Source organism: Chelonia mydas, chromosome 6 (assembly GCF_015237465.2).
Source record: "Chelonia mydas isolate rCheMyd1 chromosome 6, rCheMyd1.pri.v2, whole genome shotgun sequence".
Lineage (NCBI taxonomy): Eukaryota > Metazoa > Chordata > Testudines > Cheloniidae > Chelonia > Chelonia mydas.
Window position 1 is genome coordinate 113,892,397 of NC_051246.2, and position 13,000 is coordinate 113,905,396.

The 13,000-nt window shown below is 40.6% G+C and overlaps 1 protein-coding gene across 1 annotated transcript in view; it reads left to right on the plus strand.

The window, feature by feature from the left end:
* Positions 1–13,000, plus strand: part of TDRD9 (tudor domain containing 9) — a 149,281-nt gene that overhangs the window by 133,021 nt on the left and 3,260 nt on the right. Inside the window, exons 30-34 of the mRNA XM_037901049.2 lie at positions 1,935–2,005; positions 2,423–2,532; positions 2,723–2,819; positions 5,796–5,934; positions 6,584–6,702. Coding sequence (XP_037756977.2) covers positions 1,935–2,005; positions 2,423–2,532; positions 2,723–2,819; positions 5,796–5,934; positions 6,584–6,702 — 536 coding nt within the window. The remainder of the gene's footprint in view (positions 1–1,934; positions 2,006–2,422; positions 2,533–2,722; positions 2,820–5,795; positions 5,935–6,583; positions 6,703–13,000) is intronic.

Consider the following 13,000-nt stretch of genomic DNA (forward strand, 5'->3'; position numbering starts at 1 on the left):
GATTTAGACAAAAGGTCAGTCAATGAGCTCAGTCAGAGTACATCTGGCCACTATAACAGCCATCAAAGGCTTCTCAGTCTTTGCCCACCCTAGTATAACTAGAGTCCTCAAGGGCTTATACATCTTGTTTTCTTCCACCCAAACGGAACCAGGCCCTCCAATGGGACCTCGGTGTGGTTCTCAGTGCTCTGAAGAAATCTCCATTTGAAACAATGGCTACTTATTCTTTTGTCCATCTCTCCCTCAGGACTCTGTTCCTCATAGCCTTGACTTCAGCTAGATGAATGGGAGAGCTTGGTACTGTTGTGGCTGACCCCCATATACCACCAGTTCTACTGCATCCCTATCCTTGCTTCCTCCTAAAGATTTCTTGGGAATATTTAAGTCAAGAGATTTGCCTGCCAATGTTCTACCCAAAACTTCATACCTCCAAGGAGGAGACAGCGTACATACACGAGATTTCAGAAGGGCCCTTGCCTTCTACCTTGACAGGACTAAGACCTTATAGGCCACTCCTAGGTTATTTGTATCATTTGCAGAAAGGATGAAGGATCAACCTATTTTCACTCAAAGACTGTCCAAATGGGTTTTTGGTTGTGTCTTAATCTGCTGTGGATCAGCTGGGATGCACCACCCTCATGCTGTTGGCACATTCCACTAGAGCTCAGTCCACATCTAGAGCTCTTTTGAAGGATGTTCACATAACAGAAATTTGTAGGATTGCAATATGATCTTCCATTCATACCTTTGTCAAGCATTACATTTTCTTCCAAAGATGATACTACTTTGGTGACTCAGACCTCCAAACCATCTTGGACTTACCTCCTCCGCACCCACCTCCCTCACTGAGTTACTGCTTGGGAGTTTCCTATCATGCAGCACCAACAGGGACACATACTTGAAGAAGAAGGAAAGGTTACTTACCTTACAGTAACCTGAGTTATTCAGGAAGTCTTGTTCCAATGGGTGCTCCACCTCCCGCCCTCCTTCCCCTGAGCTGTGGAGGCTCTGCTTTGTAGTGAGAAGGAACTGAGGAGCGGCGGGTCTGCACCTGCTTACATGTCCTTGTTTGGAGGCACGAGGTGCTCTTCTATGCAGACACAGGCCCATGGACACCGCTATGCATTCTCCAGTCGAGAGAGCGTGGGCACACACGCCTCCTAAAGCAAATGCTGTGGTTCTGCACATTTATTTCTGATAAATTGAATGTAAATACATATGGAAAATAGGTTCTGCCCTTGGTTTCCTACTAAGTAGATGAATATAGATCTGGTGATACAAAGTTACTGCAGCACACAAATTGCTGTTGGTGTTGCAGTAGATGGCCCAGGCAAACTCAAAACTGTTAATTTGGTTGCATCTCATAAGAAAGCATAGCCATAACTAAACCGTGAGTATTGATCATTATGTAAAAGTGTCATGTACTGTACTCTGTTTTGAGTTAATCCTCACTTCTATTTTTATTTGTGTGTATGTGTGTGTGTATGTATATAAAAATTTCAAATCTGGAGTCAGAAGTTAGACTCCTGATTTATATTTCAGTCTTCCCAACACCCATATACATGTTCAGTTCACACAAATGAGTGGCCCCATAGAACTCAATGGGACTACTTTCATGCAAAAAGTTAAGCATGTGCGTAGTGTCAACAAGATTGGGAACCTAGACACTTAAATACAGATGGCCTTATTTTCAGAGGTGGTATGGAACTCCAGCTCCTACTGAAGTTACTGAGAAACTGTGATTGCTCAGCTCCTGTGAAAAGAGTAATTTTTATTTAGGTGCCTAGATATAAATTTAGGAACTTAACTTTAGGCACCCAGGTTTGAAAACATTGGATGTTAGTATATGCTCAATAAAGTATTAAAATAATATATTATTTTTTATTTATTTTCATCTAAAAACTGAAACTTACTTGAATTGTCTTGTTTCAAAGGCAACACTTCATGGCCCCTTCAATCCTTATGAGTTGAAGTGTCACAGCATGACCCAAATTTCCAGATTCAGGTATGATAAAGCTTTTGTTGTGAATGGCAGGCAAACCATAGGTCATTGTATTGATATAAAAGTTACTGGAATACACATTTTCACATCTTTAATTTTTTTTATTAATTCAGTGTTATGCTTAAATACTATGGAACTCTGTTGAAGTAAAAAAAACAAACATACATAATGTTAAAAGTTCTGAGAAGAGTGGGAGAGTTTATTGGCGCAGTTCTAATGTGCACAGAAATTGTATTTAATATCTAGAATACAAGGCTGGGAGCCTGCATTCATTCAAAACTTGACTCATTAACTAGAGTGAGTTTGATTGACTTTGCACACTTATGGCTGATTCATATCTTTAAAAGGATTTGTAGATACACATTTCTACTGACTTTTCTTTCTTATTGCCAGTTAATATATTTTGTCATTTTTTCCTAGATGTATCTGGATAGAAAAGGAAAGTATAAACTCTGTAATTATCAATAATACTCCTGAGGATCCATTTCAGAAAATGTTGGTTGCTGCTTCTGTATCAGTAAATGCAACTGGTAATTCTAAATATATACTTGTGTTCCTTATTTTTCTCCCTTTCTTTTCTTTAACTACTTAGCATTGTCCATATGAATAGCCATAGAACTAAATTTTATCTGTCCCTGAAATTCTGTCTACCAACTGCTTAGAGGTTGGTTGTGCTGTCAAGGCCTTCTGTTAATTATCAATTTTTATTTTTTGTAATAGGAACTACAATGTTGTTAAGAGAAACATCTCTGATTCCTCCTATTCCTGGGCTACCAGCACTCCTCAGTATGTTATTTGCTCCTGTTATAGAACTCAGGTATATATGCATTTTTTAAGTGGAATAGCAGAATGGTGTGTTCTCTACCATCTTTCTACACTTCTCTTGTTTCTTCCATCCCTTACAGGCAGTTGCATATTATATTGCTAAGTTGACAATATTGGATGTATATATGAATTTGGGATTCCAGAGTTTGCCTTCATGAAAACTTGTGTAAGTTCCTGAGATGTTGCTGCAACTCTAAGAGGAGGAGGAACAGTACCAGTCTTAGATTTTCCTGGGCAACGGGGGTTTTGTGTGTTTTAGGGGCTGTTGAGGGACTAGGTTGCTATTAAATTTATTAGTTTCACCTGTGTCAGTGTGATGGGGTGTACAAACCCCACACTGAGCAACAAGTGGTTAAGTGATTATTTGGGGCCCAGCCAGCCCTGCCCCCTCCCCCCCCCACCTGCAGCAAATGCTCCTTCTGTTGGAGGAATTAGAAGACAGGGAAACAGCTCATTTGGGGGCAGACCTGGAATAGAGCAGACCTGCAGCCCACAGTTTCAGCAGCACAGAGCAGAGAGAAGGCTGATGTCTCAGACCCAACTGCCCCAAAGGAGCCCTTCAGGAGGGAAAGGAGGACCCACCCCAGAAGCAATCAGAGGGGATGTAGACCCTCGACGTTGGTAATCTCCTTTTATTTTCTTGATTTGGACTCACCCAGCAAGGGAAAGCCTTGGACTAAGCTGACCAGGGTGGAGATAGGAAGTGGCCCAGGGATGACAGCCTTAAGCAGCCTCGGTTGCCAGACCACTGGTAGCCTAAAGGATCCTGCGTCAGAGCCTGATGAAGTAGGAGGGCCCGGGCTTTGCTACCAACAACCCCCCTGCCAGTCATGGGTTGCAGCCTTGACCCCTAGGCCATGCTTCCCAGCCAAACCCCAAGTGAGGGCCATTACAGTCAGGGATACCTAGAGCCATGGATAGAACCTCTTTTAAAAAAAAAATTATATAAAATCAAATAAATAAAATTAGAAACCATTAGGAAAGGGATCGTAAATAAAACAGAAAATATAATTTCACTACATAAATCCATGGCATGCCCACATGGCGTGCCGTTCTGGTTGTCCCATCTCAAAAAAAGATCTATTAGAATCGGAAAAAAGTGCAGAGGAGGGCAATGAAAATGATTAGGAATATGGAACAGCTTCCATGTGAAGAGAGATTAAAAAGACTGAGACTGTTCAGTTTAGAAAGAAAGATGATGAGGGAGGTGGGATATGATAGAGGTCGAAAAATCATGAATGGTATGAAGAAAGTGAATGGAGAAATGTTATTTACTCCTTCACATAATAAAAGAACTAGGAGTCACCTGATGAAGTTAGTAGACAGCATGTTTAAAACAAACATGAGGAAGTACTTCTTCACACAATGCCCAGTCAACCTGTGGAACTCATTGCCATGGGATAATGGGCAGGCAAAGCATATAACTGGGTTTTAAAAAAAGAATTAGATAAATTCATGGAGTTTAGGGCTCAATGCCTATTAGCCAAAGTGGTCAGGGATGCAAACCCATGCTCTGGGTGTCCCTAAGTTTCCGACTGGACTTTCAACTACCTGAAAGGGGGTTCCAAAGAGGATGGCTCTAGACTGTTCTCAGTGGTACCAGATGACAGAACAAGGAGTAATGGTCTTAAGTTGCAGTGGGGGAGATTTAGGTTGGATATTAGGAAAAACTTTTTCACTAGGAGGGTGGTGAAACACTGGAATGCGTTACCTAGGGAGGTGGTGGAATCTCCTTCCTTTGAGGTTTTTAAGGTCAGGCTTGACAAAGCCCTGGCTGGGATGATTTAGTTGGTGTTGGTCCTGCTTTGAGCAGGGGGTTGGACTAGATGACCTCCTGAGGTCCCTTCCAACCCTGATATTCTATGATTCTATGGACGATGGGAATGGACCGTTTGAAATTGCCTTGTTCTGTTCATTCCCTTCTGAAGGATGTGGCAGTGGTCACTGTCAGAAGATAGAACGCTGGGCTAGATGGACCATTGGTCTGATCCAATATAGCTATGCTTACATTCTTGTGTTCTTAAATAGAACAAGATCAGATCCTAGGCTGACAAAGAGTTTGTGCTGGATAACACTTTCAGAGCCTATCAGTGTCTTGCTGCTCTCCTGGTCAAACCCATCTTGGAAGAAGCTAGAGAAAGTTGGAAGCCTTTAAAAATAAAAAATTCATGAATTAGAAATTGGAAGAAATAAAAAATCATTTGATTCTATATATAGATTCGAGCTGAAATGTATAATGATAACCTAATAACCACAGGTTGCATGGCATGGGTTATAAGCCTTAAGCCACAAACTGGGGTCAGTTCAGGTCACTATTTCAACATAAGGGATGCTGGGATTCCTTAAACTAAGTTCTGGTCTGTATATGTTCAATACTCTTTAAGTATTGAGCAGCTGCTAGTCATAGCTTTGACATTTTTAAACTAGTTATGCAGGGAAAATGTGAACACTATTTTGTTGTGATACTGCATCAGCATGTCAATACATTGTCCCAGCATCACGATGTAATGTCATGACAAGGTGTTGCATGAACCATAAAAATTGTTCTGGGATCCTTACAAATCCCACAAGCTAGGCTGTATCAGTAACTTGAGTTTTCTTTGGCAATACAAATGTTTGTTCCTTTGAGGGTGTGATTGCCACTTGTGTAGACACACCTGAGCTAGCTTTAATCTAGTTAGCTCAGGGTTTGAAGCGATGAAGCCCAGAGTTCCAGCCATGCTTGTACAGCCAGGATTCTGCAGCAGCTTCACTGCTCTGTTACCCAGGCTATCTAGATTAAACTAACTTGCGTATGTCTTCTTGAGTAGCAATCAAAACCAGCAATTGCAGTATAGATATAATCTGAGCATCTATCTTCATATTAATGTGGGATGTAAATTAAATTCTTGGTGTTCCAAATGAAGTTGCTTTGTTTTCTTCAATTTCATCTTTCCAAAATTCCAGTTCAAGTTTTCATTTTGTTTAGGGTTGATAAAAGTGGAAGGAGTTTTACTGGTGTTCTTTGTGGTTTGGGGTGGAATCAGAGTCTTGGAACCCCACTGCTTCCAGAACATGACATGGAGCTGGCATTTGATGTGCAATTTGGCGTGGATGACATAGTAGAGGTAAAACATGCATATGGATTATTTTCATTGTAGTAGTGCATGTCTGGAATCTAGCAGATGTCAGAAATTGTTAGCTCTTGCAATTGTATTACTTGAAGTCTAGCAACCTTTGGCAGAATTTTAAAGTTGTCTAATTTTTTTAGTGAAATTGCCTGTTTATAACCTTGAACTGATCTTGTGTGTCAGAAACTAAGTTTAAAAACCCTGAGGTGGTTTCATTAAACTTTATTGAACAAAGTCAAATATTGAATACAGTACATTATCATCTTTGTAGACAGTTGTATATTATTAAGCCAGTAACGAAGCAAATACAATTCTGTGCTAATCAAACTCCTATGCAAGATGGGTTTTTTGTTTTTCTGTGTGATATTTAAACCTTTTAATTATATTTTTGGTATAAAATAATGCCATTTAGTCATAAAATCCACTTAGTCATAAAATATTAGACATTCTTATATAAAATTATATACGTAGCTTTTCTCAGATGTCTTTGCTAATGTTGATATAAAAATGAACTTTCAGTGTTAACTAAACCATTCTAGACAGACAGACATAGGCATGCACTCACACACACATATCCCTAATCTGAATTTAAACTGGAAATGTTCTTTGGGCTGCTCATTATCATTTATCATTGAAATATTCACAGATAAACATCCTAAGAACGGCCATTAACAAACTGGTTTGTGATGGCCCAAATGGCCCAAGGTATTTTGGACAAGAGAGAATTGCACAGCTGCAAGAGAATGCTCGTGAGAAACTTTTAGGGTAAGACTACTTTTCTTGGTGAGAATTTTGTTTGTTTTCTTAGTTTATAGCAAAGCAGAGTCCACATTTGTTTTCACACTTTTGTCTGGTACTAGCCATCTTGATTTACTTTGCTTGTTTCTAAAGCAGTAAATTCACTAGTTTGAGCTTTTGCTTTCAAAATATTAATTATTTTCAGCATTTTAATATAGGCTTTAGACTTACTGTTTCCATTATTTATAATTTTACTGGTACTGTAACACTGGGTCAACAGGAAAGCCTAACAGTTAATAGAATCATAAAAACTAAAGAGCAAAACCTGTTCCTCAGGATATAGTTCCCTGTTCTAGAGACTGACTGACAGGAACTCGCATGGCTTCAGAACCTAGAGAGTTTCTTCCTCTCCCCCTGTGATGGAATCTCTTGGCGACTTTTGCTTCCAGATTACATCTGAGGTGTACACGCTGCTGTCTCTCCCTCATCAAATCTGTGCCAAGAGGAGGTGTTAGCAAAGATAATTGCTAGAATTCTCCTTCCCTTACCCTACCTTGTTGCATCTGTCCCAAGAGAAAGTAATATAGTTACTGAGGCCACCTGCCTCTTTCCAGCAACCCTTCCTTGATTCTTATGACCAAATCAAAGGAACTGATACCAATATAGTGCAGAGTACTTGGGGTATCTAGCATCAGTGCAGCTCGCAGTTTATCTGTCTCCTAAAGCTTTCTACGGAGCCAGCCCCAGTATGAAGAGTCACTATGGCAATTCTCTAAAGTATGTAGCTGCTAAGTGTCCTTGAAGCTTTGAGCAAGCCTGTCTGTCTCTGTGAATGAAGGGTAGGCATCTTTGTGCTATATCTAAACCTTTAATAAACCTTTTAATCTCTGTATACATCTGTGTGATGAAACTGATCCAAATGCAATTGTTTGCAACGGCCATCCAGCAACCCTCTTTTGCAGTCATGCACTAACTATTACACAAAACGTTTCCAATGGTACCTTCATACCTAGGAAAGATGCTAGGCTGTTTGCCAGAAGGAAATACCTTCCCGAAGCAACTGTGCATTGAGGTGGGGGCAATTTCATGATGCAGCTTCATGTCAAGATGGAGGAGAAGCTTTAAGTGGAGTTCCCCAGTGCAAAATGCAATAGGGAAACAGTGGTTGCTGTCACATAGAATATAGAGAGAATTGATATGGGCAGTTTCTGTGACTCCCTTCTTTGATGTACTTGCTCAATTCAAATATATGATTTGCCAGTGGTTACTGTCTAACTTCTTTCATGTATGTGAGCACTAACTTGTCCACCCCAACTATAAATCCACTCCACACATCTTGAGTGAAGTAGATTAGTAAATAACGGAGGTCAGGTTTTAGAATCATAGAAGATTAGGGTTGGAAGAGACCTCGGGAGATCATCTAGTCCAACCCCCTGCTCAAGGCAGGACCAACACCAACTAAATCATCCCAGCCAGGGCTTTGTCAAGCCGGGCCTTAAAAACCTCTAAGGATGGAGATTCCACCACCTCCCTAGGTAACCCGTTCCAGTGCTTTGCCACCCTCCTAGTGAAATAGTGTTTCCTATATCCAACCTAGACCTCCCCCACTGCAACTTGAAACCGTTGCTCCTTGTTCTGTCATCTGCCACCACAGAACAGCCAAGCTCCATCCTCTTTGGAACCCCGCTTCAGGTAGTTGAAGGCTGCTATCAAATCCACCCTCACTCTTCTCTTCTGCAGACTAAACAAGCCCAGTTCCCTTCAGCCTCTCCTCGTAAGTCATGTGCCCTAGCCCCCTAATCATTTTTGTTGCCCTCCACTGGACACTCTCCAATTTGTCCACATCCTTTCTGTAGTGCAGGGCCCAAAACTGGACGCAATACTCCAGATGTGACCTCACCAGTGTCGAATAGGGGGGAATAATTACTTCTCTCCATCTGCTGGCAATGCTCCTACTAATGCAGCCCAATATACCATTAGCCTCCTTGGCAACAAGGGCACACTGTTGACTCATATCCAGCTTCTCATCCACTGTAATCCCTAGGTCCTTTTCTGCAGAACTGCTACTTAGCCAGTCGGTCCCCAGCCTGTAGCAGTGCATGGGATTCTTCCGTCCTAAGTGCAGGACTCTCCACTTGACCTTGTTGGACCTCATCAGATTTCTTTTGGCCCCAGTCTTCCAATTTGTCAAGATCACTCTGTACCCTATCCCTACCCTCAAGCATATCTACCTCTCCCCCCAGCTTATTGTCATCGTGAACTTGCTGAGGGTGCAATCCATCCCATCATCCAGATCATTAATAAAGATGTTGAACAAAACCGACCCCCTGGGGCACTCCGCTTGATACTGGCTGCCAACTAGACATTGAGCTGTTGATCACTACCCGTTGAGCCTGATAATCTAGCCAGCTTTCTATCCACCTTGTAGTCCATTCATCCAATCCATACTTTTTTAACTTGATGGCAAGAATACTGTGGGAGACCGTATCAAAAGCTTTACTAAAGTCAAGATATATCACATCCACTGCTTTCCCCATATCCACAGGCTCTGGAGGGCCATGTAGCAAGAATTCTTTAGGGCATCAGCACTTTTCAGAGACTGAAAAGAGGCTGGAGTAGCCAACTGTAAGGATTTGTGCAATGGACCTGTCAGTCAATTGATTGTGACACAGAGTTCAGTGTTTATACTGGAAGTGTGTTTGTCTTAGGCAGCATCCAGCACCTGTCACTGTCTTCTGGTGAAGCTAAGCAGCCACTGTTGTCTGTGACATGGCAGCCCTTAGTGTCCTGTCCCACAGTGCTTTTGTGTCTCAAGCCAAACAGCTAAGATACAGCTTCATAATTGTTGCACTTCGGAGGCATATTGTACAGGTGCACTTCCTGGCAGGCGCACCAGGCAGAGACTTTACAGGGCAACCTCCTATTTTGAGACCTGCAGAACAGTTGGCAAAATTCCAGAGGCTAGAAAGAAGTGTTCTTGGAAGAATTTGACACACGTGCCAATGTAAGAGTAAACTTGAGTGACTTGAGTTATGCAGCAAATTGCTGCTTTGGGGTTACATAGCTAAGAAATGTACCTTCTTGAGTTTATGCCATATTAGCTAGGACTCGAGCAAACAAAGACATAATCTGTGCTTTTAATGCAGTTATACCTACACATCTGGTATATCTTCAGAAGCACAGAGCATGGTGTTTTTAATCATACTGGCAAAAGTCATGAAAATTACTGGCTTAATCACAAAATCTACTTGCCTCCACTTACCGTAGTAAAAGGCAGGTGGAAGGAAACAACAATTTACTGACCTGTCAAAATTTTTCCCCATGGGAATGAGTAAGAACCATTTTGTAAGGCTCCTGTATTTACAGACAAAACCAAGTAAAATCTCATTTTGGTGCTAAATTTACTCGGCCTTGACCAATATAAAGAATAAATAGAATATAATTGAGTCTTTACCAATCTCTTTCCTCTTTAAAATGTGATTTCAATCTGAAAAAATGACTGAAAATGGCACCTTCTTCCTCAACAGATTTTCTCCCAGTATTCAGAGTCCTATCTAATAATTTTAATAATTGTAATAATTGTATTACTTTCAGAAATGCAGAGTACCTCACAATGAAACCAAAAGCTGCTCTAAAAATCAGTCTAAGTTGCTACTGGATTTTACTCCTGTTAATACTGCAAAGCCAAATACAGCTAAGAGAAATGAAACTGGATTCTGTTCATTCTCATTCATCAGAATAATGATTTATGAATTTATAACTGCAAGACTAATCATTTGAAAACAGTCCAGTTATATAGATGTAGAGGGCAGAACTTGGCCTGCAGAGGGATGAATCCAGCTGGACTGTCGGGTTTGCAAGGCTAGCATTTACAAAAACATTGTCTTTTTAAACAGAGCATATTTGATACGGAATTTGAGACTATAACACTTTAACCCACAATCCCTTTTTAGAATAGAATCATAGAATATCTGGGTTGGAAGGGACCTCAGGAGGTCACCTAGTCCAACACCCTGCTCAAAGCAGGACCAATCCCAATTTTTGCCCCCGATCCCAAATGGCCCCCTCAAGGATTGAACTCACAACCCTGGGTTTAGCAGGCCAATGCTCAAACCGCTGAGCTATCCGTCCCAGGTCTTGCACTTAAATTTATTGCTTATCCCCACAGCTCTTCTTTGTTAGCTCTAAACCTCTACAAACTTGTGTCTGCCTCCATTCACACAGCTGTCACTTTTCCATTCGCTGTCTTCCTTCATTCTGTCTCTTTCCCTTATTTCCACCCTCTTCGTGCCTGCTTTTGCCTACCCCAAAACCTTTGAAATGCCAGTCTGTGATTTTTCCCAGTATTTACAAAACTTAAAAAAAAAAAAAATTAATAGGACAAGTCATGATATTCAGTAGTACTGATTAATACATGCCCGAGGTTCATTAGTTAGTGGTTCATTTAAAATATTCTTATACCATGTAAAGAAAAATCTGTCCAAATAAAAATAACTTCGTTAAAAGGACCAGAATCTAAAACATTACCCTACAAGACAAAAATGCTGAAGTTCTTTGATAAAAGTTAATAGTCTTGTCCCATACTTCCTTCATCTCTGTAGAAAATTGTTCTGATGATAAATCTCTTGCCATACAAGAAATAGTGTTAAGATCCAAAAGCTTAGTTATCCTGGTCTTAAGATTTGTGGATCATAGTTAGGGCCCTACCAAATTCATGGCCATGAAAAACACATCACAGACAATGAAATCTGGTCTCCCGCCATGAAGTCTGGTCTTTTGTGTGCTTTTACCCTATGTTTTCCAGATTTCATGGGGGGAGATCAGAGTTTCTCAAATTGGGGGTCCTGCCCAAAAGGGAGTTGCGGGGTGGGTGGGTCTTAAGATTATTTTAGGGGGTTGCAGTATTGCCACTCTTACTTCTGCACTGCCTTCAGAGCTCGGCAGCTGGAGAGCAGCGACTGTTGGCCGGGCACCCAACTCTGAAGGCAGCACCCTACCAGCAGCAGCGCAGACGTAAGGGTGGCAATACCATACCATGTCACACTTACTTCTGTGCTGCTGCCTTCAGAGCTGGGTGGCCGGTCAAGACCCCTACAATGACAACACTGTGAAAGTTTTTAGATTGAAATAGCTGAAATCATGAAATTATTGATTTTTAAAACCCTGGGTCTGTGAAATTGACCAAAATGGACCGTGAATTTTGTAGGGCTCTAAACACAGTATCCAGAAACAGAATTTCAGAAGTAAATTTACATCTTACTTCCCTCTCACCCCCCAAGTATCAGAAGCTGAGCATACTCTGATTTTGAAGGAAGAGACCATCTGCTAGCATACTGTTGCATTGTTTATCTTATTTTTCTCCCTATATAAAATCTTTCTCCTCCTGTGTTTCAGTTGTTTTCTGATATTTTTTTTGTTTAATGCACTGAAAAAAATGCCTTGCTGAAAAGACACTACATGCATAAAACTATTCAGGCGAAGTCTTTCATGGTTTCCCCTTTACAGTTTTTTTAAATTAACTATAGTTACAAGATGTCACCACTACTTAACAGTACAGTGTGTATTTGAAAAACACATCTAGACAGAATTAATTAAAATGTACCATTGTTGTACTTCACACAGCTTGAGGAAATAACTGGGGCATACAGGCAATCTATAATAATTGAGTTGTTACGGAAAACAAAATGATCTAAAAATAGCTAAACTAGATCCAAATGAATAAGGATACATAAATATATGGAATAAATGACATTTGCAAATTGTAGCACTTTGTCAAATAGACAACTTATACCAAATATTTTTTCTCTCAGAATACAGTTTTAAAACAAACAGTTTTGCTAGGGCATGACTTTATCGGTGACTTCTCACACTGGAGAGATATAATATGAGATAAATGAGCAAATTAGGCTAACATGAAAATGTTAGGTTTCAGAGTGGTAGCCGTGTTAATCTGTATCAGCAAAAAGAATGAGGAGTCCTTGTAGCACCTTAGAGACTAACAAATTTATTTGAGCATAAGCTTTTGTGGGCTAAAACCCACTTCATTGGATGCATGCAGTGGAAAATACAGTAGGATGATAGATAGATATACACACACAGACACAGAGAGAACATGAAAAAATGGATGTTGCCATACACACTAGAACGAGAGTTATATTAAGAGAGAGATCAATTTAGGTGAGCTGTTATCAATAGGAGAAAAAAACCCTCACCTTAATTGATCACTCTCATTATAGTGTGTATGGCAACACCCATTTTTTCATGGTGTGTGTGTGTGTGTGTTTGTGTATCTATATCTTCGTACTGTATCTTCCACTGCATGCAT